Here is a 27,089-nt window from a genome sequence, read left to right on the forward strand (position 1 = left end):
GAGCGATGGGACACAGCGTCTCCGAGGCAGCGATGAAGCGGGGAGTGTATCGTCAACATCAGGAATCATTTAAAACATCAAATCTCCGAAATCGCTGCGACCGGAAAAAGATCCTGCAGGAACGGGACCAACGACGACTGAAGAGAATCGTTCAACGAGACAGAAGTTCAACCCTTCTTCAAATTGCTGCATATTTCATTGCCGGGCGATCAGCAAGTGTCAGAGTGCGAACCATTCAACGCAATATCATCGACATCGGCTTTCGGAGCCGAAGTCCTACTCGTGTACCCTTGTTGACTGCCCAACACAAAGCTTTACGCTTCGCCTGGGCCCGTCAGCACCGACATAGGATTGTCGAAGTCTGGAAACATGTTACCTAGTCGGACGAGTTTTGTTTCAAATTGTATCGAGCGGATGAACGTGTATAGGTATGGAGACAATGTCATAAAATCTATGGACCCTGCTTATCAGCAGGGGACTGTTCAAGCTGGTGGAGGCTCTGTCATGGTGTGGAGCACGTGCAGTTGGAATGATGTGGGATCCCTGATAAGTCTAGATACGACTCTGACAGGTGCCACGTACGTAAGCATCCTATCTAATCACCTGCATCCACTCATGTCCATTGTGCATTCCGACGGCCTTGGGCAATTCCAGCAGGGCAATGTAACACCCCACAAGTCTAGAATTGCGGGTGCACTCTCCTGAGTTAAAACACTACCGTCGGTCACCAAACTACGCAGACATGAACATTATTGAGTATGAAATGATAATTAAATGGACACCCTAGCTGCAAAGAGGTGTTGATATACTTCATTGGAATGTGTGCCGCGACCGGGACTCGAACCCGGAATCTCCTGATTACATGGCAGACGCTCTATCCATCTGAGCCACAGAGAGCACAGAGGAGAGTGCACCTGCAGGGACTTATCCCTTGAACGCTCCCTTTGAGACCCACATTCGGAACATGTCCACACCACTACATTCGTAGTGCGTCTAATATATGTTTGCCCAGCTTACTCATTACTCGTGGCAGATTAATCTACGAATCTACGAGTTCGGGCATAGCGTGTGCTTTCGCACAAGAAGGTCAATGGCCGGGAAGCAGAATATCCTGGGTTCGAGTCCCGGTCGGGGCACACATTTTCAACATGTCCCCAAATGAAGCACATCAACGCCTCTTTGCAGCTAGGGTGTCCATTTAATTGTCATTTCGTTCTAGCAAAGCTGCATGGTCACCAACGGTAACTGTTCTTTCGGGAACAGATACTACCGCCATATATAATTATTGAGCGTATCAGGGATGCCTTGCAAGAGATCTCCACCCCACCGTACTCTTACGGATTTATGGAGAGCCCTGCAGGATTCGTTGGGTCAGTTCCCTCCACACATTAGTTGAGTCCATGTCCCGTCATGTTACGGCACTTCTGCGTACTCGCGGGGGCCCTACACGATACTACGCACTGTACCAGTTTCTTTCGATCTTCAGTGTAACTTTCCGTCCAGAAGCAAAACAAATAAATTCGACAAGCATTCAACTGCTCTTTTGGTTCTTGGGTTTGGCAAATGTGGTTCCCTGTCATCTGGTGTTTATTCTCGGTTTTCACTAGTTTTTTATCCTCGCCCCTCCACTATTCGCCCCAATGCTCTGCCGTTAATTATTTGTTGACGACTTCCCCTCTTCACGCGGCGACAACGAACTTCGGGGGCCTCTCGTCGTCCGTATCATTGTGACACTACAAATTACCTGTGGCTGCTGCTTTAACGCAGCGAAACCAGTCGTTAACAAATTATCTCTTAACAGCTGTTTGAGCTTTATTCCAGTTCAATTTCTCATGAAATTTAACGACTGTGACTCAATAGTGGTTCAAATGGCTCCAAGCACTATGAGACTTAGCATCAGAGGTCATCAGACCCCTGCACTTAGAACTGCGTAAAGGCCGGCCGGAGTGGCCGTGCGGTTCTAGGCGCTACAGCCTGGAGTCGCAAGGCCGCTACGGTCACAGGTTCTAATCCTGCCTCGGGCATGGAGGTGTGTGATGTCCTTAGGTTAGTTAGGTTTAAGTAGTTCTAAGTTCTAGGGGACTGATGACCTCCGAAGTTGAGTCCCGTAGTGCCCAGAGCCATTTGAACTACGTAAACCTAACTAACCTAAGGACATCACACACATCCATGCCCGAAGCAGGACTCGAACCTGCGACCGTAACAGCAGCGAGGTTCCGGACTGAAGCGCCTAGAACCGCTCGGCCACAACGGCCGGCCCGATTGTGACTGCTCATATTACACAGTTGCATGTTTTCTGTTATGACTTCAGTAACTGTGGTGGTTGCTGCACTTTCTGAATCTATATATGTGCAGTGGTCACATATTTCGTGCGGATTCCAAAACCTGAAGTACTGGCACTCTGAATAACAGCTGATTGCCTTGATCGAATTACGACGCTAGAAAAATCATGAGAGTCGGTCGAGTAGTAGTGATGATACAGTAGCATCCCTGTTGATAATATAGCATGACAACTTTGCGTTTGACATTCTGAACCTCTAGGCAGTACGTGCGAGGGGCAATGTTTATGGCGATTCGCCCGTTGCAAGGGGTCTGTCAATTCCGCAACCCTTTGGACTTACTTTCCCACCCTCTCCCTTGCTTTCATTGAAGCACCCAGTCACAAAACACACACACACACACACACACACACACACACACACACTGCAGCCCTCCACGCATACGTCACACATAGGCTGAGTCGGGGGGCAGGCAGCGGCAAGCCACATACAGCAGTTCCCCAGCCACGACATAGCGGCCGAAATTTTCCCCTCATTGTTCCCTCAGCTCAGAAACCACGCACGCCTTTCCACTTAAGTTTCATGTCCGGAACAATCGATCATCATCCTCTCATCTCCCAAGCTCCTACATAAAAGGGGAGGCTTCAAATTATGGGCCACAGATTTTGATGGAATGTTGCAACAGATGCACGTCAAATGGAATGATCTGGAACGGCTTTTAAATCGAAGTTATGTACATTTTGAGTAAACACTCGTAGAAGTGTCGTTATCCACTAATCGCCAGAGGGCGATGCAGAAAACAGAAAAATTAATAATTGGAAAACAGAAAAATTAATGCGATTTTGTCATGTGCTGCGTTTTTTACTGATTAGTTATCCTAAAATACAAATAAAACATAATTATAAGGACGTCACAAAGATGGTTGAGCTACATATTTGCATTGGGATGTGACTCGCGTGAAATGTCGGTTGTGGTACTTGTTTTCATAGTTTTCATCTAGCAGACAACGTTTGTAGTTTTCGCCGTATTCACATCATTGCACACATAATTGAGCGCTTCCGATTTGTCACTGAATGCATTTCCACCACATTTCCATCATTGCACACGTAAATTTCTATCACAGAGCACATCAGCATAACCACAGAACTCACTTCAAACATGCAACGCATGTTTTGATAGATACATAGTGTTTGCAAACATATGAGTGCTAAAGATGCTACGATATATCGTAATATTACGAAGATGCTACATGTTTGGAAAAAGATCATATATTCACTTATGCAACTGAAACGCCTTTTACGCCAGTACAGAGAAATATTGATTTTGTGAATATTGGAGCGAATTATATATATATATATATATATATATATATATATATATATATATATATATATATATATATATAAGCATTGACATGGAATATCTTTATAATTAGTGTAGCAATATTCGCTCTAATATTCCCAAAATCAATATATCTCTGTACTGGTGTAAAAGGTGTTTATAAAATTATTATCCCGACTGTGGACTGAAAACAAGTGATACGAAATATAACGTGTTTTCTAAGTAATTTTTCAAGTAAACTGTCAGTTTCCTATGAGTAATACGCCAGTCACGCAGTATGCTTTCAGATGTGGCACGTAGCATATTTTGTAGATGTAGAAAATGGCGGTTTCCGGTAAAAATGTGGGCGTCCATCAATGCTTATGCTTGCAGTCTCAGGTCGCTTTAAACCTTCCCCATGAACCTGAAACGTGACACATTCACTGCTCATCAATCGGACCGATGCCAACTAATCGCAGTCATTAAAATTTACGCAACACAGAATACTGATCAACACATTATCTACACAGTTGCAGTAATTTCGTTTCCATACAAAATTTAATAACACTACTAAAAGAGCACGTGTAAAAGTTTTAAAATAATATGGTTGGCATCATTGACAACGTGCCTAGTAAGTCCGCTATTTAAAATCTGTTTCAGACTTTACAGCTAGGTTTCACCCATAGAAATGCGTTAACTATTTTCTGATAGGTGGAAGTACATTTTAGGAAATTCTCTTCACGCGTGGACGTTAAGTGAGCGGAAGATAACGTAGTTTCCATCCGCGATGCAGTGCGTAATCTGGATGAAAATGACGTCGCTCATTTTAACTGAAATTTGGACTGTCATATCTAGCTCGGACCTCGTTTGGACACACTCAGAAATCAAGTAAAAATTTATTTGATTATTTCTTATTTAGAACACAATTACATGAAACTTGTTGCAGCAGAAGAAATTGGTACACCATATTTTTCTGAAGATTTCACCTTTTTCAGCAAGTCTCTTTCCCTTTAACGTACTTATAAAAAAACTGGTACCGTAAGATGGGGTCCACAGTCTCTGGCAGCGGCCGATTTCTATCATCAGTCCACTCGGCCGACATCAGCGAAAATACTCTTTCCACTGCGTGTAAATCCACCTTCCTCCCACGGAGTGTTCCGACTTTCATTCTTCCGAGACACGCTTGTCAGCATAAACTTGTTGAAATAAATAAAATTAACTGAGACAGCATTTACATGTTGCGCTAACAGATGGCGTAACTTCAGTACTTGTCCCAAGCCCGTAACAGTATTTCGCAAAATCGGGACAAAATTCGGTCTCGTCAGCGTGTCGGGACATGAAGGTTCATAGCGGCCATGGTCCCGATATATCGGGGCGGATGGCAACCCTAACTGAAATGCACCTTTTGAAACTGGGAATGCAGAAAGCTTTTTGCTGACATCTCGAATCGGCGCACATTGCTAGTTGCAGCCCCATCGGCAAACAACTGAACCCTCAACTTAGAATTGCCGCCGAGGTTAACGTTTAATTTCATTGCGGAAGTTAAAATTCACTTCAAATAACTATATTTGTGTAGAAGACACAGACGTCTGAAGTCGGATGAATCTTTCTGAAAGGTCCAGCATTACATAGCGTGATAATAGTGTTCTTCGATGTTTTGGTATTTTTCTGCGACACAGTCGCACAATCACTTCACAATGCCGTAACCGGTGGTCATGTACAGATAATCTTAAATAAAACACATATAATCACAATATCTACAAAATTATTCATTAGAGTAAAGCGATATGACTTCTTAAACAATTTTTAAGCGATATTCATCATTTGGATTTGCAGCTCCTTGTGTTGACCGTGTTTCCAGTTAAAATTGTAGGATATGGGGTCCCTCAGCTATGCAAAACACCGTTTTTTTCAAGTACCGACACATGTTTCAGCAGCACTGTTCCGTCAGCAGTGGGTTTCCGTTTTATTTACTCTGTAATGTGAACATTTTTGTTAAATGATTACAAAATTATACAAATACAATAGTTCGTTTCTTTTTGTTAATACCTTTACGCTTGGGGTAAGTGTACCTGTAGTAAATAATACACAAGTGATCCGGAAAATTCATGCACACCAAGTGTAAAGGTATTGACAACAAGAAACGAACTATTGTTTGAACTAAACATTCACATAGTTTTGTAATCATTTAACAAAAATGTTAACATTACAGAATAAAGAAAACGGAAACCTACTGATGATCGCACAGTGGTGCTGAAACATGTTTGGGTATTGAGAAAAACGCTGTTTTTGCGTAACTGGCGGACCTCACATCCTACAATTTTTAAGCTTATCGAAAGACTTTTTAAATTTCAGAATTTATACTTTTTAAAGAATTTGCATTGATGGAAGGTCATGTCGCATTACTCTAATGATGAAACTATAAGAATCTTCCGAAGTTCCGTCACATTCGCCAATTCAGATTTGCATGAATACATAGAGGGTTTCAGTCTGCCTCACGGATCTCGACCTCGGCCTATTGATGACTCCAGTGTTTAAATATTCTCGGGTGAGAGCAGCTCAGTGATATAGAAAGTGCACTAGACATTGGATGTTACCTGAGTTACAAATCCACAAGGGACATTTCAACCGTTATACAACAGCCCTTATCGGCTGTTGGTGATGTGACTGAGAAGTGAAAACGCAAAGGAACAACCTCAGCTACACCAAGAACACGCAAAACTCATGTACTGAAAGAAATGAACCATCGAGCATTACGGAGAGAGGATGTACGAATCGCACGAAGGCAGTGAAAGGAAACGCTTTCGAGTTTCAAATTGTTAACATCAGCCCAGCTAGTACAGTGGCTCCACGTGGGGCGTTAAAAATAATGGCATACAATGGTCGAAAAGGTCCTCATGCGCTACACATTCGTCAGTGGTAAGTGACACTGAAGATGATGTAAACAACCACTCCACTGGCCAGTGAATGACTGGAAACGAGTAACCTGCGGCAACCCGATGGAATGGTTTGGGACTGATGAATTCCAAAAGAACGTTACTTGCCATCAAGTACAGTGCCAGTACTAAAGTATGGAAGGGGTTACGGTATAGTGGTGTTTTCCGTCGTTTAAGTGTGGTCTCCTTACTGCGCTAAAGAAAACGCTAAATGCAAAATTATAGCCGGCCAGCGTGGCCGAGCGGTTCTAGGCGCTACAGTCTGGAACCGCGCGACCGCTGCGGTCGCAGGTACGAATCCTGCCTCGGGCATGGATGAGTGTGATATCCCTAGGTTAGTTAGGTTTAAGTAGTTCTAAGTCCTAGGGGACTGATGACCTCAGAAGTTAAGTCCCATAGTGCTCAGAGCCATTTGCAAAACTATACGAACGCATTGTACAGCATTGTGTGCCACGTACAGTAGAGGAACAGTTCGGAAACGATGACTGATTACATCAGCATCAGTCTCTATGTGAATCCAACGGAACATCTACGGGATGAGTTAGAAAATAAACGTCGCCCCCAGAACTCAGCCTCCATCATCACTACCTTATCTGGTTTCGCCTTTTGGGGAAGAACGGGCTGCCATCCACCCCCCTCGCCTTCCCCAGACACTCAGACGCCTCACTGAAAGCATGCTCTAAAGAGATCATGCAGTTATAAAGGCGACGGGTGGACACAGCCCTTACTGGTTTTCACTACTAGGTGTCTGCAGACTTTTGACAAATTGAGGATGACTGTTGGTTGGTCGACACGTTTTACGGCATTGCGAAATGCTCATCTTACTGTACAGTCAAAAAATTGGGGAAGGACGATCGTCATGGTTTGAGACCAAAGAGTGGAGTTCAGCAAGAAAGTGCACTGTCCCCGCTACTATTCATCACTGTTATAGATACCACAATGAAGAAAATCAACGAGAAGTCAGGTGAACTGAAAGCATTTACCTTTGCTGGTGACATCATGATTTAAGGTGAAACTGAAGAGGAAGTACAGATTAGACTTGATGAATGGAAATCTCAGTTCCAGAAATATAACCTCAACACCAGCAAGACCAAGACAGTGGTGATGGCAGTCAACAGAGATGGACAACGAGCAAGTGTAAAACTAGGAGACTACCAACTAGAGTGTGTGGACAGTTTTCCTTACCTTTGAAGGGTAATTTCCGGTGATAACTTGGTCAGAAATGAAAAAAGGATCTGAATTCTATCAATAAGTAAGACAACTTTTATGTGATGACTTGACCCCAAAACCGGCCAAACTGATGATGTTTAATAGCTATTTCATACCAATATTGATCTATGGCATTTAAACATGCACCTTCTCAAAAGGAGAATCGTCAAGGCTGCAAGCAGCAAAGGTGAAATTTCTTATATCCACCATCCAGAAGACCAAGATGGACAAGTTGAGGAATGAGGAGGCGAGGAAATAAGCCAGAGTTAAGACATCCCTATTAGATTGAATTAACTATTCTAGACTTCGATGGTATGGGCACGTAATGAGTATGGAACAACTAGAAAAGCCAAAATTAATTTGGAATGATGGGATAAGACCTAAAGGAAGACCTCGAACCCGATGGATGGACTTGATCAAGGCTGATCTGGTGACCAGAGGATGTTCTCCGTGATCAGGTGTATCTGGACAGGACGATGTGGAAGAGGCTCATTGCCAGTACCCGGGAAACTTGAACTGGTGAATGATGATGATGAAAAAAAAATTTAAAAAAACCAATATTATCAGTCCTTCACTAGTATGTCCGAAACGTTGGTTCATTGCTTAACGACATAATACGGTCTCTAGAGAAATTATATTACACGTCTCTCTATAAGCTGTCGCCCTCTTTCGCCACATCGCAACACGTGGCCCGATCCAATCGCCACCGGAACGACAACTCAATCTCGTATGCATCCTTGCAATGCTTACCAGATACGTGCCGGCTACCATTCTGTTCACGACCTATGCTGCAATTTTATGTCTGTCTCTGGCTGGATCCCTCGCAGCATTACAGCAGACTTGGCTTTTAGACAAGATCTTATAATATTGGTCGTCCTTTGTGTACGGCAGACAGCTGGAAACTTTTGTTGCGCGCCGAACTCTTAACTTGTTGGGAGCTTATAACTGAGATTTGTATTCTAATAATAAGAACGGGAATGCCTTTTTAACACACGTCATGTTGTAATGACATGAAACAACGATCTTCTTGGAAGCTGTGATTGACACCTTCGGACAGGCCGAGGTGGCCGAGCGGTTCTAGGCGCTACATTATGGAACCGCGCGACAGCTACGGTCGCAGGTTCGAATGCTGCCTCGGGAATGGATGTGTGTGATGTCCTTAGGTTAGTTAGGTTTAAGTAGTTCTAAGTTCTAGGGGACTGATGACCTCAGAAGTTAAGTCCCATAGTGATCAGACCCATTTTTTGACACCATCAGAAGAGATCCAGTTTCGCCAATTAAGAACTGTGACTACGGCAAGGAGCACGTATGCTAGCCTCTCAGAATACGTAATCCACTGCCGTACGACTCAAATGGAAGCTGGCTGAGATCTGCCTGTGATCTTCGAGCAAATGCGTCCTTTTCTTTGGAAACTAAATTATGCCTGGAGTTTAAGCCAGGTTCTGGGCGTCTTCATTCCAAGCTAACCACCACTTTAGCCACACAAAAACAGCTACCTAGAACACGGTCCCACGACACGCATTCGAGGCGTGGTGCTGCCCGGTTCTTACAGCCGGATCCTGGCACAGACTTTTGTATCGCACGCCGTGTCGGCCGACGTTTTTACTTGGGACGCGCCAGCACTCACATACGCTTCCGCGTGGCTGCCTGTCAATTATGTTTTTGGGTTTTATCTCAGACGCCTGTCCGAGTTCTTGGAAACGGAAGAACGACCTCTCTTACCGTCAGGGGTGAGATAATCGCTTCAAGTATCTCTACCAGAACAAGAAAAAAACGAGGACTGTTCTGGAAGGTTATAACAGAGTTTCTTCAGTCTGTTGAACATTGTTGAGGCACGGCGTTATGCAGCTGCTATTACGGTAAACTGTATATTCCAAAAGGCCGCGCGCGAAAATGCGGTTTTTCAGGAGGTCGTATCTCGTGTTCTGATGACCGCAGAGGTGAAGGATCAAGTGTTTTGAATACCCTTTTACCTAGTGACCACGTGTACAAGCATACTGTAGCTATTCCACAATACAGGATCAAAATTTAAACATTACGCACTTCTTCCATCCCAGGCAAATCAAGACAATCGGTTGTTTCTCTCGCATTAAGTGTAGTCTAGGGTGGCCTTAAGTTAGTTCATAAAAACCATCAATTGTTCACGGGCTAATCCTCAGAAAACCGCAAAAAAACCATGATTTTTGGGTACGAAAAGTACTGTGGGGATGGCCACATATATAAATTCCAATCATAGCAAACCGTCGAAATTTTACCGTATGTCCTTAAGATGATGGTCTTGGGGAATATAGAAACTTTCTACGATATAATTATCCTTTACCGAGACCCAAAGGTTCGCAGTTACCATATTTGTGCACTTAACATGTACACGTAAATGTAGTTTTGATTAACGCAGTGAACGTTTGGCAAGGATTCTATTGCTCTCGAAAACCTTCGAACCCGTGGGATTGATATCTTGCTAATATCAATGTCGATAACATGCAAAAATGGTCAATATTCTCGCTATCCGGAATGAATGAACTGCCTACACACATGATTAAGTTAGTACGAAACTCTCGTGTGATAAGTTTACCCCCACCTGGGCAATTTTTATTACTATCGTCATTTACAACCGATATACGAGGTGAATGGTACGCTTCACGTGGTACCCAAGTCGTGGAGAGACCGTAAACCATAAAATTACCAAATATGCAGCAACCAGTCGCAAAATCATGTTTTATTTATTCACTTTTGCAAATCGATTTCAACTGATTAACGGTCATCATCGGTGCTTACAACCAATATGTGCCCTGATGAGTAATACTGTCTTAGGCAGAGGTCAAACATAATAGATCCTTCACTATAATCCAGCATATACTACGTTAGAGAGTACAGAAGGGCGACACTCCTAAACACACCAACAATTGTAACTGTTGAAGAGGAAGGTGTAAGAAATATCGTTTAAGCAGGCTTTCACTGTAAAACGCCAGAGGTAGCGACAACTATAGTCGACAGTGGCTAAATTTCGCTTAAAGAAGATGCCGTATATAGCCAGGGACGAAACGTTCGGGCTGTGAAGAGTCCAGTAATTCATTACTCATGAATATGTATAAATAAAGAAGAGCTGCAATATTCCGGCCTAAGATCAAGAAGCTTAATTTAACGGAAAAATCGCTGGCATGGGATAGCATACGTAGCAGACCGTTCAAATGGCTCTGAGCACTATGGGACTTAACATCTATGGTCATCAGCCCCCTAGAACTTAGAATTACTTAAACCTAACTAACCTAAGGACATCACACAACACCCAGTCATCACGAGGCAGAGAAAATCCCTGACCCCGCTGGGTATCGAACCCGGGAACCCGGGCGTGGGAAGCGAGAAGTAGCAGACCGTTCTTGGTGACGAAATATAACGGGCGATCAAAAGGTTACCGTTCCGAGGTCGTACAGTCCGCACTCGGTATGCCAATCAGGTATAATCGCCGTGAGCATCGAGACAATCATTCCAACCACCATTGGAGCTGATATCCCAATTTCTCTTTCGTCGAAAAAAAGTAAATGGTATGCGTTAACCAGTATCTGCAAAATACACTATGTGATCAAAAGTGTCCGGACACCTAGCTGAAAATGACTTACAAGTTCGTGGCGCCCTCCATCGATAATGCTGGAATTTAATATGTTGTTGACCCACCCTTAGCCTTCAAGACAGGTTCACTCTCGATGCCATACGTTCAATCAGGTGCTGGAAGGTTTCTTGGGGAATGACAGCCCATTCTTCACTGAGTGCTGCCCTGAGGAGAGGTATCGATGTTGGTCGGTGAGGCCTAGCACCAAGTCGGCGGTACAAAACATCCCAAAGGTGTTCTATAGGATTCACGTCAGGACTCCGTGCAGGCAAGTCCATTACAGAGATGTTATTGTCGTGTAACCACTCCGCCATAGGTCGTGCATTATAAACAGGTCTTAGATTGTTTGAAAGATGCAATCTCCATCCCCGAAATGTTCTTCAACAGCGGGAAGCAAGATGGTGCTTAAAGCATCGACGTAGGTCTGTGCTGTGATAGTGTCACGCAAGACAACAAGGGGTGCAAGCCCCCTCCATGAAAAACACGACCACACCATAACACCATCGCCTCCGAATTTTACTGTTGGCACTACGCACGCTGGCGGATGTCGTTCACCGGGAATTCGCCATACGCACACCCTGTCATCGGATCGCCACATTGTGTACCGTGATTGGTCACTCTACACAACGTTTTTCCACGGATCAATTGTCCAATGTTTACGCTTCTTACACTAAGCGAGGCGTCATTCGGCATTTACCGGCGTGATGTGTTGTTATGAGCAGCCGCTTGACCGTGAAATCCAAGTTATTTCACCTCCCGCCTAACTGTCATGGTACCTGCAGTGGATACTGATGAAATTTGAAATCCCTGTGTGATGGTCTGGATAGATGTCTGCCTATTACACACTACGACCCTCTTCAACTGTCGGCGGTCTCTGCCAGTCAACAGACGAGGTCGGCCTGTACGCTTTTGTGCTGTAAGTGTTCCTTCACGTTTCCACTTCACTATCACATCGGAAACAGTGGACCTAGGTATGCTTAGGAATGTGAAAATCTTGCGTACAGACGTATGACAGAAGTGAGAACCAATCACTTGACCACCTTCGAAGACCGTGAGTTCCGCGGAGCGCCCCATTCTGCTCTCTCACGTTGTCTAATGACTACTGAGTTCGCTGATATGGAGTACCTGGCAGGAGGTGGCAGCATAATGCACCTAATATGAAAAACGTATATTTTGGGGGGTGTCTAGTTACTTTTGATCACATAGTGTACTTCTGGTATACCTTGTACCTTGCAGCGTCACCATTCCTTTACGACTTAAGGTATTTTGTAACTCTCATAAATAACTACTAAAAAATTTGTGTTTTACTAGTATTTCACTATTTCTAAATTTACTATACAGTTTCCGAGAGAGAAATGCGTTATATAGACCATGTTACACGTAGGCGGGTTATGTGTAACGTCAGTATGAAAAGGAAGACAAAACTTTTCTTTTTCTTTAATACAGTCATCATATTTTATTAAGTGTTTTTGCAGCAAGGCGATATTGCATCTTCTAAAGGTAAGGGAAGCTGAATATTGCTCACGAAAATAGAGGATCTGTTTTAATGAAATGCTGCGGGAAATACGCGAGAGGAAGCAGAGGATACGGAAAACCCCACGCACTCAGAAACTTTTCAAATTATTCTGCAGTTTTGCCTTCACTCTTGGGCTGTAGAGCAAAGGTCATGAGCAACAGACTTACTTTCTTTACCGAGCTGCTGCAGGTAAACATCTACTGGCGAAACTTTGTTTCCGTCGGCGGATTCCACTTCGTCCGACGGTTACTTCGTTCTTTGCCCTTAAAACAATCGCCGCAGGACAGTAAGAAATACGTGGAAATAAAAACACCCTGAGCTCAGCTGGGCGCGTCTGAATAACAACCCCTCTAAGATCAACATGTAGGAGTCTCAAACTAGAGGCAGAGAGCTCGAAGTCCGGCGAAAACTCGTTTCCTAAAACAAGCTCGACCACGCTTCTTGTAACGCTCCAATAAAGTTTACAGACTTATCTTGAATCTGTTGAGAAGGTGTAAATTATTCGTTATTCACTAGAGGTTGTTTGCTTCACACACTGCCCCCGTACATTCTGCGAGATGATTAACACGTGCGAACAGTCTCCACCTCGTCAGCACAGAAGACAATTTTTTTTCATATTTCTGGAAAGCAACGTCTTTCCAATGCTCGTCTCAAACATAAATCCAGGATGTACAATTCGTTAATGTAACTTTGAGCAGGTTTTAAAACCTAGGAAGCAGAGGCTATGATGTATCTCTAAAAACCGATGGGAAAAATTCCAGAACGAATTTTTCACTTCGCAGCGCAGTGTGCGCTGATAATGAAACTTGCTGGCAGATTAAAACTGCCGGGCGCGGTGGCCGTGCGGTTCTAGGCGCTGCAGTCCGGAACCGTAGGACTGCTACGGTCGCAGATTCGAATCCTGCCTTCGGCATGGATGTGTGTGATGTCCTTAGGTTAGTTAGGTTTGAGTAGTTTTAAGTTCTAGGGAACTGATGACCTCAGATGTTAAGTCCCATAGTGCTCAGAGCCATTTGAACCAAGCCATTAAAACTGTGTGCTGCGCCGAGATTCGAACTCGAAAACTTTGCATTTCGCTAGCAAGTGCTCACCAACTGAGCCACCAAAGCTTGACTCACGACCCGTCATCACAGCTTTACTTCCACCAGAACCTCATCTTCTTCCCCCTAAATAACAGAGTAAAGGTTCCGAGTTCGAGTCTCGTCCGGGCGCACAGTTTTACATTGATGGGAAAATTATTTGCAGTGTCGAACTGTTATGTGTTCAACTACCAATAAAAAACAACTTACGAGTTGTTGCATAACTAAGAACATGAAATCTCCGAACCTTTTCTTGCTGTTCCTAGTTCTACACTGAACGTCACTTTCATGATAACCCTGACCTCAGCTACTATCGCTGCAACTATGCGTCAAATTGTACATCTTTAGAAGCAAGTGCTGTGAGATTACGATGTGTCGTGGAGAAGCAGGAAATCGCAGTACTAGTAGTTTTCTCGGACGTGTGCACAAATAAAGCCCATGCAACAGGAACCCAATAACAGTAACGCACGAAGCTCAATATTACTATATCATCACTGACCAGATATACGCAAGCTCTATACGGCTTCATGTGCTTCAGAGTAATATTTCCCATCCTGAAATGTAAGCTGAGAAAATACCTGTTTTGACTGTGAAAAATGAACTTGCGGACGGAACTTCTCGAGATCGATGTGTATTTTACTCATTATTTAATTCGGTTAAGTAAAATGCCCGATTGACACTTGGTCTCGCCGACACTTCGGCAATTACGTAAACATCTTCTCAGTAATGACAAAAATTATACAATATTGTCGGCAAACAATGTTTTTCTTAGTGCTGAGCCACAATCATACAGTATTTTTTGAAAGAATACACCGCCATTTGACTACATATCACTGCTTTCTAAGCTGAAATCTAGACTGTACAGAAGACAAATAAATACAGTCAAATGGCGGTGTATTCCTTTAAAAATCGGCGTTGGTGGCTGGCTATGGACTGTAGAAATAGGTTTTTTTTATTTTATTTTAATAGGCATCATAAGAGAAACCGCGTCATATGCCAAATGTTCTAGAGTTTAGAGAGCACTAAAACGGCTTGAAAAGTAAACATTACTGAGAACGTGAAATAATTCCATAACATTCGATGGCAGGCTGTGTTAGTAGTAACGGTCATCGTGACCTACTAAGTAATCTGCCGGAGATAATTCTAACAACAATGAAGACAGCAACCCGACGCCAGATCGAAACCTAAAGTAGTTTATAATTAAATGGTAGCATTACAACACCTTATATTGTCAAATATGTATATAGTCACAAACGCTGTTACGCAGGTGAAAGCCGACGCATTTACTCGTAATCTACCAGAAAAATAAGTATGACACCTTTCAGATCAGAATAATTACTCTTACTTATGCGTCACATAAATTGGGAAACTCATCAAAGTATTTTGTGTAAACTATCACTTCACCTTTAGCGACAAAAAGAGCTAAGAAGGTAACTGTACAATACATTCCATAGATAAGTTTTGTGGCTGATACTCATTCGGTACAAGTGATACAATACTATGGGATGTTAAAAAGACGCCCCTCCTTGTAGATCTATCTACGACATGAATGTAGTAGGCCTAATACCAATTGTGCATGGAATTCTTCGCGTTTGTTTTAGTAATAGGTACGATTCGAATATATCTGCTTTCATCAGCTCACAATTTTGACGATGCTTTGCGCGTTATTTGCGATGCGATAGTGTGGAAATGTCATCGTTCAATGACAAGCATGCATAAACGTAGGTATTCTCTCATATTTCCTAGTGTCAATCCAAACTTTTATTTTTATTACGTCTGGGATGTGTGCATATTTTAATAAACTTTTTCGCACTCAATTTTAAGTAGGAACACGCTCGCCAACTTTTGTGCCAGAAAATCGGCACTACATGGCGCCATCTAGCGGATATTGATGGAACTTTACGACCAAACAGTATGTTATATACTATAAACACCAAACTGACAAGGGGACCCTCCATACCGCAAAACACGTATTTTGATGCTCTCCTGTTATGTTGTAGAGGCACTTATCCTAAGTACCTGGCTATATGGGTCTTAGTTTTTGAGAAAATCGATTTTGAAGTTCATTGCGCGCTTTGAATACCCGTAACATTACTTATATCCCGAACAAGTCAGCGTAGCGCAGCAGTAAAGGTTTACGGCTACCGCACTGGAGGTACTGTGTTCGAATTTTTTTCAAAATTGACCGAATTTTTCAATATTATTTCAAAGAATATCAACAAAAAGTGTAAGGTGTGCGAAACTACAAAGACATATTCAGTTATTAATTTTTATGTCATACAATATTACAAAATCTTATTTTTCATAGTCCACATTGCTTGATGTGCCAGAACAACATTGTGGGTGATATTTATCATAAAAACAATCAAAGCACAAATTTTCGCAGCACCACGAACATTTTATGAATGCAACTGTTCTGCAGTCGCACGATTTCTTCATGAGCGATACCGGGAAACACAATGTATTTGCTTTCAAAAAGATTTTTCTTTCATACGCTAATTTCGATTCGAACCATGCGTATCTAATCGTGCTTTCAAAATTAAGTACGCTGGATTGACGTAGGAATAGCGAAAGGAATGTCATCGAATCTTCTCTAGAAACGATCTCTTCTATTGACTTTCATCAAGTCGGGAGCATTTTTAATTTCGAACACCTTAACACTGTTTCTTGATATTCTTTGAAATAAAATTGAAAAATTGGGCCGATTTTGAAAAAAATGTACACGAACGGGATTCGAACGCGGTACCTTCAGCGTGGTAGCCGTGAACCTCTACCGCTGCCCTACACTGACTTGCTCAAAACATATGTAATGTTACGGGTATACAAAGAACGCAATGAACTTCAAAATCGATTTTCTCAAAAATCTAGGCCTGTCGCTAAAAAACCGGATATCCAGGTACTCAGGGTAAGTACCTCTAGAACATATTTGAAGCACATCAAAGCCCGTGATTTACAGTATGAAGGGTCCCCTTGTTAGTGGCAGCAGAGGACTGTAAAGCTTTTGGTGTCTGAATCATCAACGTAACCACGGTGGTCAAAGTATACCCGGTTTGCAGTACCATAAGTACAGAAATAAGTGAGCATGCAGTTTCATAAATTCACATTTCCACTTGTCAAGTACCACTCGCCATGTGAAGGGTACCAAACTCAATTGTGTCCTTTCCTAGTCAGTATACGAGGATAACGATTCTCGATACCGGTACCCCTTTGCATGATTCTGAATTTCTATACTTTAGAAGCTGTGACTTGCATGTTTTGGAAACGGGCACCTTCAGTTTAAAGAGACAAGCTCTCAGCGAGGCACAAACAATAATATTCCGTGATAACATGTCATGTATGTTCGATTGGCGGTCTGCGTCTTTATATCCCGTTATCTGGTTTGTTAAAAAAAAAAAAAATCGCACTTACCAACCTAATGGACATCAAAAATTCCACAGGTACAGTTACTTTGAAATTTTTCTGTACCAGTAAGAAAAGATTCGACAGAAAGGATAGTTTTGGATGATTTTTTATATATATATTATCAAGGGCATATGTATTAGGCAGCTGTAGCTGTAATAAAAGTAATGGGATTATAACTTAGAAAAAGCGACAGTTCATAAATAAGGTTAAATCTATTATTTAAAATACACCATCTTCGGATATCGGCTGCACGCGTTTTGTGGCGAACTCGTTCAGTGTTTGTTTAGTGGTGTGATGCGCTTCGATCAACATTTGTTCCCTATTGAACATGCAAGAAGGACTTCGTTATAAGGTAAGGAATCCTCTGGAAAAATACCATTGCACTTGTTACCAACCACTCTGATGACTCAATTACTTGGTGTATGTTCCATAGAGTCTTACATTTTGAATGATGCTTTCCAGAATATACTTTGATACACAATCACACGTAATGTAGCAGTTTTTCATCGTGAGGTTCCGCGTACTATTTTCATTATCTGGCCACTACAAAAACTCAAATCGCAAAATTGTAAAACAATACTGCAGGCATCCGGGTCATGGTATCTGTAAAGAATGAGACCGTAATAAAATACGAAGGTGGCACGATAAATCTGCGATTGGCGTCCAAGAAATAAGTGGGCGGAATGTTACATAATTTATAGGCGAACTTCACAATCACCTCTTACTAGACATGCGCCACACTGCATTGCGCATAATATACGACCTGTGCGCCCAGCAACATACACCACGTGAGTGATACTCTGAACTGATGCAGTAACAGGTGGGAAACCATTCCTGGTTTGTACTAGATTTTTTTTAAATTTAAGGAACGGTAGCTTGACAAAATGAAAGAACAAAATAAAATGAGATCTAAAAGAAATACCGTAGTAGCGATTTGCAAACGGATTATCCAAAATCGAAATAGCTTCTGGTGACTCAAATAAAAGACTTAAGTCTTACTTGCGGCTAGATGCTGATATTAATAATTTGTCAAACTTGCATTACAGGTAAATTACCAGAACGATTCTGGAACGCAAACAAAGTAACCACGTTTAACAAGTTACAGTGTAGTGTAACTGAATAATGAGATTCACTTCCCGCAACACATGGTACACGAGATATATTAGCTTCATAAATGAAAATCAGAACTATAACACATGTATTATGTTAAAAACAATAAAGGTGTACTGTGATTAATTACTGAGAACTGACAGGAAACAGAAAATATGTTTGACAGTTGAGGTAATTTTCTTGGAGAATGATTTCCAACTCGTTTTCCAATCAGCCCCGCGATCCACACTATTGGATACTAGGTCTATTCAAGTTATATTATCGACTATCCAATTTCATCACTATAAAGCCAAGTCTCTTTGCTGACGATATAATTCTATTAAAGCTTAATTGGGATGTACTAACAGAAGCTGTGATACATGAACTATTAATGTAAGTGAACTTTTTAAAGTAGATCGCCTGTCAGTTTCGACAAAATATAGTTCATTCGCGAACAAAGAAGAATGTAACACTACCAAAACGCCGTGACACGAAGGGAATAAAAAAATTTACGACAGAATATTCACACAGCTGCACATGTGAAGAATGACAACAACTTGACCTCACATGTAACAGACCTTTTCAAATAAACAGGTCTTCCAAAATTAAGTCTGCTTGCGATTTATCATATGAAGGATGAAAGAATTATTTTTCACACATGAAGCCGTGTATTGGCCATTTACTACTGATCATAGACTGTATTTAGGGAAAATATTTGATGTACATCCTTTAAACATGAAATAGTCGCCTGTTATAACAGGCTTGCAACACTTTTACGCGGTTGCGAAAGTTGAACTTGGGAAACACGTGTAATTTGAGAACAATATTAGCAAGCAAATAAAAGTAGAAATAAAAATTGCCTCCACTGTTCCCAACATAACCCTTTGAATACCACTGGCTTCTGCATGAAATCACTTTTTTTTAAAGTACCAGAGCCTTTCGCAGTAAACTATCGATGCTAGTGCTAGACAGACCATCTAGTGGTATACTGAGGCACTTCTACGAATGTAGAGCGTTGTAGCAGTCACAGAGTTCAAAGTCAGCGCTGAGATAGTGATTGTAGGAGGCTGTGCATTGTGGTTGTTGTATGGTGATCATTTTGAGGAAAAAAAATGGCTCTGAGCACTATGGGACTCAACTACTGTGGTCATCAGTCCCCTAGAACTTAGAACTACGTAAACCTAACTAACCTAAGGACATCACACACATCCATGCCCAAGGCAGGATTCGAACCTGCGACCGTAGCAGTCGCACGGTTCCGGACTGCGCGCCTAGAACCGCGAGACCACCGCGGCCGGCTCATTTTGAGGAGATTATTGACGATGACAGTAAGTATATGTCAAGTATTGTAAAGTAAATTTGAGTTTGTACTAGAGCTGTTACGAGTGGTTTTGAAATTAAACCAGTCGAGCTGTATGTACTTTTGATATAAATTTATTAAATGTTAGGCCCAGTGTTAATTGCCATTTAGGAGTATAATTTGTTTTAGTCATTAGGAATTCAATGAAGTTTCCAGATGTGGGATTGTGGTAAGAAGAAAGAGAAACAGCTTTCAAGTACATCTCATGAAATGATGGGTGGTTGGAAACCACTACATTAAAATATTGGATGCTTACATTTTGTCAATTTTGTTTTTGAATTCGTTGCTTACTTTTCCAATTTCTTCTTGTATTTGTTGCGTACTATGATGATAAAGGTCAATTTTGTGAAAATTATTAAATTAATTTTTTTATATTGCTAGGACTCTTGCTTACGTGGGGGAGGGGGGGGGGGAAGACTATGGAGCCTTAAAGTGTTCGACAATCTCAGTTATAATTTAATTTACAGGTATGGACAGACCACATTATTTCACTAATACGATTTAATATTTTCTGCTGGTGAATCACTATTATTTTATAGGTGAACTTTTGAGTAAACCCAAGCACTATATTCAAAATATCTGTGTTGTGATTAATGAAAGAATCAGTTTCGTAAATGGCTAAAACGCAGCCATATTTTCACTTACAACTAGAAAGTACGGTATGTGTACAAAAAATTGACACGTTTCTCGTTAAGGCGAGAAATCGCGAGCCCAAACCTTTAGATGTGCATTGTCCGCAAGGCTCAAAATAAAGTTTAAAAAAATTCTTGCTTCATTTGAGCCATTTACGAAATGATGATCAAATTACTGGGCACGCATTTTGCTTGTTACTATTAGCCACCTTCCTACGACGAGGCGAAGACTAGTAAGCCTTCTTTCTGTTAGGCGCTGGTTTGGATAACGTCCGCGGGTCGTTGGAAATCCAGCCGACCCTTGGCGTTTATCTCGCGGCAACGCTGAACGAAGCAGCTGCGCTCGGCCACGCATACAACAGGTGGTGGAGGCGGTGCTACAGTTTTGGACGCCGGTCTCAAAACAGTCAGACGGAGGATGGGAGAGAAATGGAGGAAACTGAAAGGGATGGTGAAAGAAAGAGAGAGAAAAAAACAGGCACTCACCTTCAGATGTTCTGGAATAGGATGCGGCGTCGGCTACGATGAAACAAGACGTCAGGCAGGCGAACAGCGCCAAGACACGCCCACACGCAGGTGAATGCATTTTGCCCGCTGGTAGAGACGATGCTGGATAACTTCACTGACACACGCGATACTCGTGGCTCTGTATCTCGTCGACAACACAAACAAATAACTTACGAAGACTCCTCACGACAAAAGATTCTTGCAGACGCGACCATTACCACTTCTTGTCAGCAGTGCAAGCGAAAATTATGCTCGTAACATGTAACGGAGAAAAACCTTCCCACCAATCTCACTCAAGTACTGGCGAATTGCAAACGAGTTCTTGCTACGAAAAGCACGAAATACACAACGTGCGGGAAACCAGTTTTGGGCCTTACTGCCAACCCCTTGCCACGTGAGCGGCGACAATAGCACAGGAGGGGGGGAGAAAGACTTTATTCTGCTCTCCTGCCGTGTGCGCAGCGACGTTGACTTATTTACCGCACTGCCACTGAATTCAGAGCCGGTTTTTCCGAGCTGAACGGTGTCTGCAAGCAGTCTGTATGAAAGTCGGGTACTGTGGCCACGTCTGTCACACGCAGGACTCTATTGAGTGCTTACCGCACAGCAGTGCCGAATAATGTCCGCAAAGCAAAGTGGGACGCTGCTACTGACGTCTTGTTTTTCTTCGCTGTCAGGAAAAAAAAAACAACCAGCAACAAAGTTATGTAACAGCTCGCTCCACGGTTGGAAAGTAATTCTATAAAGCAACACTTTATTTCCCACACACACGCAACTCTGCAGGGTGTTTGTTATTCATCCAGCGTCACACTACGATATCTGAGACGAACATATATCTGTACCACTTAGTGGTTCAAACAAAACAATTTTTATTTTCACAGACAACGCTTGTAACACAGTAGCACTTTGAAATCACCATGTGTAGCGAGGAGTTATGTCTAACAAACTTTTGAAATACATGCAACTTGAAAACAGCTCAGGTGTAGCTCGCTGCTTATGAAATAACATGCACACACAAACCAATGTCTATCAACAGTGTCACTCACTATGAGGTTTCTCAGACGTCACGGTACACTGATGCGTTTCAAGAACTGATATTAAACCATTATAAGCACAACTCAGTCGCCACACGTTTCACACTTCTTTAGTGGCAGACCGTATGTCATTCACTGAACAGACGATGTTTAGCGTTACGTAGACAGAGGGAAGAGCCGGTAATTTGCCTCGTGATAATATTACGCACTTCTCCGTCACATATTTCAGATAAATCATCGGGTAAACAGAAGAAACTTCGGAAAAGACTAGTTCCAGCGACGCCCCGTAAACCAGGCCGGCATTTCTCGCAGCATTTGCTGTCGAGCTCTTCAGAACTGTACGAGCAACACAGTCCACAATCAATTAGTGGCCGAACACCTGCGACGGTAGTTCGAGGACACCAACAACGGGCGGCCAACGTTTACGCGGAAGAGTTTGACGCGTGACTGAAGTTCGCTCATACGCCCTGCTCACCTAACGCATTGGCTGCCCACGCGCGACTGCCCTCTGTGGCAAAACCGGTCTGAGCCGTACAGACGTGCCGCTGCCGTTCGGCTAACCTCGGCTCCGCTCGCCGGAAGGTCGGATCGCCTGGTCGACAGCGTTCCTGGCGGCGAGACGGGGAACTACCAGCAGTGCGCAGCTAGCGTTGTAGCGAAACATGACGCAGCCCCTCCGGCGGAGCGTGTATCGCTACTCTAGCTACAAAGAGTGTGCGATCTGCCTGCAGCAACGCGGTTTAATTACTGCACTGACAATTCTAATCCGACAGTTACACGCGGGAAAAAAATTCATCTGCTCTCTAAAACGTCGGTCGTTTATTTGCTACTCCACACTTCCAAAACATGGAGGCGCATCGCTTGCAGCGAGTAATAAATCACGATCTATCGAAAAATGGAAGCAAGATCAGATATCACACGGTGCAGATAAACGACCATCATTACCGTGACAAAAATCACATGGTGAGCGTACATTAATTATGAGCGGCAGTATTCTAATTATAAAATTATGTCTTTGATATTAATATACATTTCGAGAAGGCTCGGGATTTTCAAGATGTTGCCCAAACCGTATTTTAGAGCCTAAAATAAAACTTGCAGCTTTTTGTGTGAAGATTAAGAAAATATGGAAGGTTAAAGTTTTAAGTCAATCCCAGTCTTATCTACAGGATGGTCCATTGATCGTGACCGTGCCAAATATCTCACGAAATAAGAGTCAAGCGAAAAAACTATAAAGAACAAACCTTGTCTAGCTTCAAGGGGGAAACCAGATGGCGCTATGGTTGGACCGCTAGATGGCGGTGCTGCAAGTCAAACGGATATCAACTGCGTTTTTTAAAAATAGGAACCCCCATTTTTATTTTAGATCTTTGTATCTCCTACATTGCATGTTAGGGATTTTCTTTCTTACTCCCGAGTGTGTTGGCTCTCCTTGATATGCAACGGTCGGTATTCTTTTGTTTCTGCTGTTTGTAAACAACACGCTTTCAAACACGCGGCTAGTTTTGTTCGAGTGTGATTGCGAGTAGTTGTTATAGAAAACTTGCAGGTATACTATGGAGAAATAAAGAAAATCTGGAGGCAATGAAGAGAGGTGTTTGGGCCATATTCTTCCATAAATCCTCTACTGATGATAAGCCATTTCACGTCAGGAGAAAATTCGTGGTGCAAATACAACAGGGCTCAGGCAACTGGAGAATCTTATTCTCACCAGCATTCTCTTCCTGCTGCTGTTATTACAGCAATTAAACCTATTTTCAGAGACTTGGCTCATCCTGACCTTCTAAGGAAATGTCTGCATGGGCAGACACAGAACCCAAATGAATGTTTCAGCAGCATAATTTGGAACCGCCTTCCTAAAACTGTATTTGCAGGCATGCATACAATGAACCTAGGCGTTCGTGATGCTATTGTTACATTCAACTGTGGTAATATTGGAAAGTGTTTGGTACTGAAAAAGCTGGGAGTTAATCCTGGTGAAAATATGATTACTGGGCTGCAATATTGCGATAAAATGAGGATAGCTGACCTACCCCTATGAACCATGGACCTTGCCGTTGGTGGGGAGGCTTGCGTGCCTGAGCGATACAGATAGCAGTACCGTAGGTACAACCACAACGGAGGGATATCTGTTGAGAGGCCAGACAAACGTGCGGTTCCTGAAGAGGGGCAGCAGCCTTTTCAGTAGTTGCAAGGGCAACAGTCTGGATGATTGACTGATCTGGCCTTGTAACACTAACCAAAACGGCCTTGCTGTGCTGGTACTGCGAACGGCTGAAAGCAAGGGGAACTAGGGCCGTAATTTTTCCCGAAGGCATGCAGCTTTACTGTATGGTTAAATGATGATGGCGTCCTCTTGGATAAAATATTCCGGAGGTAAAATAGTCTCCCATTAGGATCTCCGGGCGGGGACTACTCAAGAGGATGTCGTTATCAGGAGAAAGAAAACTGGCGTTCTACGGATCGGAGCGTGGAATGTCAGATCCCTTAATCGGGCACGTAGGTTAGAAAATTTAAAAAGGGAAATGGATAGGTAAAAGTTAGATATAGTGGGAATTAGTAAAGTTCGGTTTCAGGGGGAAAAAGACTTCTGGTCAGGTGAATACATGGTTATAAATACAAAATCATATAGGGGTAATGCAGGAGTAGGTTTAATAATGAATAAAAAAAAATAGGAGTGCGGGTAAGCTACTACAAACAGCATAGTGAACGCATTATTGTGGCCAAGATAGACACAAAGCCCATCCCTACTACAGTAGTACAAGTTTATATGCCAACTAGCTCTGCAGATGAGGAAGAAATTGAAGAAATCTATGAAGAAATAAAAGAAATTATTCAGATAGTGAAGGGAGATGAAAATTTAATAGTCATGGGTGACTGGAATTCGAGTGTAGGAAAAGGGAGAGAAGGAAAAACGTAGTAGGTGGATATGGATTGGGGCTAAGAAATGAAAGAGGAAGCCGCCTGGTAGAATTTTGAACAGAGCAAACTTAATCATAGCTAACACTTGGTTCAAGAATCATGAAAGAAGGTTGTATACATGGAAGAACCCTGGAGATACTAAAAGGTATCAGATAGATTATATAATGGTAAGACAGAGATTTAGGAACCAGGTTTTAAATTGTAAGACATTTCCACGGGCAGATGTGGACTCTGGCCACAATCTATTGGTTATGACCTGCAGATTAAAACTGAAGAAACTGCAAAAAGGTGGGAATTTAAGGAGATGGGAACTGGATAAACTGAAAGAACCAGAGGTTGTACATAGTATCAGGGAGAGCATAAGGGAACAATTGACAGGAATGGGGGAAAGAAATACAGTAGAAGAAGAATGGGTAGCTTTGAGGGATGAAGTAGTGAAGGAAGCAGAGGATCAAGTAGGTAAAAAGACGAGGGCTAGTAGAAATCCTTGGGTAACAGACGAAATATTGAATTTAATTGATGAAAGAAGAAAATATAAAAATGCAATAAATGAAGCAGGCAAAAACGAATACAAACGTCTCAAAAATGAGATCGACAGGAAGTGCAAAATGGCTAAGCAGGGATGGCTAGAGGACAAATGTAAGGATGTAGAGGCTTATCTCACGAGGAGTAAGACAGATACTGCCTACAGGAAAATTAAAGAGACCTTTGGAGATAAGAGAACCACTTGTATGAACATCAAGAGCTCAGATGGAAACCCAGTTCTAAGCAAAGAAGGGAAAGCAGAAAGGTGGAAGGAGTATATAGAGGGTCTATACAAGGGCGATGTACTTGAGGAGAATATTATGGAAATGAGGATGTAGATGAAGATGAAATGGGAGATACGATACTGCGTGAAGAGTTTGACAGAGCACTGAAAGACCTGAGTCGAAACAAGGCCTACGCAGTAAACAACATTCCATTAGAACTACTGACGGCCTTGGGATAACCAGCCCTGACAAAACTTACCATCTGGTGAGCAAGATGTATGAAACAGGTGACATACCCTCAGACTTCAAGAAGAATATAATAATTCCAATCCCAGAGAAAGCAGATGTTCAAAGATGTGAAAATTGCCGAACTATCAGTTTACTAAGTCACAGCTTCAAAATACTAACACGAATTATTTACAGAGGAATGGAAAATCTAGAAGAAGCCGACCTCGGGGAAGATCAGTTCGGATTCCGTAGAAATTTTGGAACACGTGAGGCAAAAGTGACCTTACGACTTATCTTAGAAGAAAGATTAAGGAAACGCAAACCTACGTTTCTAGCATTTGTAGAATTAGAGAAAGCTTTTGACAATGTTGACTGGAATACTCTCTTTCAAATTCTGAAGGTGGCAGGGTAAAATACAGGGAGCGAAAGGCTATTTACAATTTGTACAGAAACCAGATGGCAGTTATAAGAGTCGAGGGGCATGAAAGGGAAGCAGTGATTGGGAAGGGAGTAAGAAGGGTTGTAGCCTCTCCCCGATGTTATTCAATCTATATATTGAGCAAGCAGTAAAGGAAACAAAAGAAAAATTCGGAGTAGGTATTAAAATCCATGGAGAATAAATAAAAACTTTGAGGTTCGCTGATGACATTGTAATTCTGTCAGAGACAGCAAAGGACTTGGAAGAGCAGTTGAATGGAATGGACTGAGTCTTGAGAGGAGTATATAAGATGAACATCAACAAAAGCAAAACGAGGATAATGGAATGTAGTCGAATTAAGTCGGGTGATGCTGAGGGAATTAGATAAGGAAATGAGACACATAAGGTAGTAAAGGAGTTTTGCTATTTGGGGAGCAAAATAACTGATGATGGTCGAAGTAGAGAGGATACAAAATGTAGGCTGGCAATGGCAAGAAAAGCGTTTCTGAAGAAGAGAAATTTGTTAAAATCGAGTATAGATTTAAGTGTCAGGAAATCTTTTCTGGACGTATTTGTATGGAGTGTAGCCATGTATGGAAGTGAAACGTGGACAATAAATAGTTTAGACAAGAAGAGAATAGAAGCTTTCGAAATGTGGTGCTACAGAAGAATGCTGAAGGTTAGATGGGTAGATCACATAACTAATGAGGAAGTATTGAATAGGATTGGGGAGAAGTTTGTGGCACAACTTGACTAGAAAAAGGGTCGGTTGGTAGGACATGTTCTGAGGCATCAAGGGATC

The 27,089-nt window shown here is 42.3% G+C and overlaps 1 protein-coding gene across 1 annotated transcript in view; it reads right to left on the bottom strand.

Annotated features, from left to right (window-relative positions):
- The window catches only part of LOC126284738 (uncharacterized), a 957,335-nt gene extending 934,859 nt beyond the window's left edge, over nucleotides 1-22,476 (bottom strand). The window contains exon 1 of the mRNA XM_049983878.1: nucleotides 20,916-22,476. Coding sequence (XP_049839835.1) covers nucleotides 20,916-21,015 — 100 coding nt within the window. The 5' untranslated portion in view covers nucleotides 21,016-22,476. The remainder of the gene's footprint in view (nucleotides 1-20,915) is intronic.
- Between the last annotated feature and the right edge of the window lie 4,613 nt (nucleotides 22,477-27,089).

Source organism: Schistocerca gregaria, chromosome 8, assembly GCF_023897955.1.
Source record: "Schistocerca gregaria isolate iqSchGreg1 chromosome 8, iqSchGreg1.2, whole genome shotgun sequence".
NCBI lineage: Eukaryota > Metazoa > Arthropoda > Insecta > Orthoptera > Acrididae > Schistocerca > Schistocerca gregaria.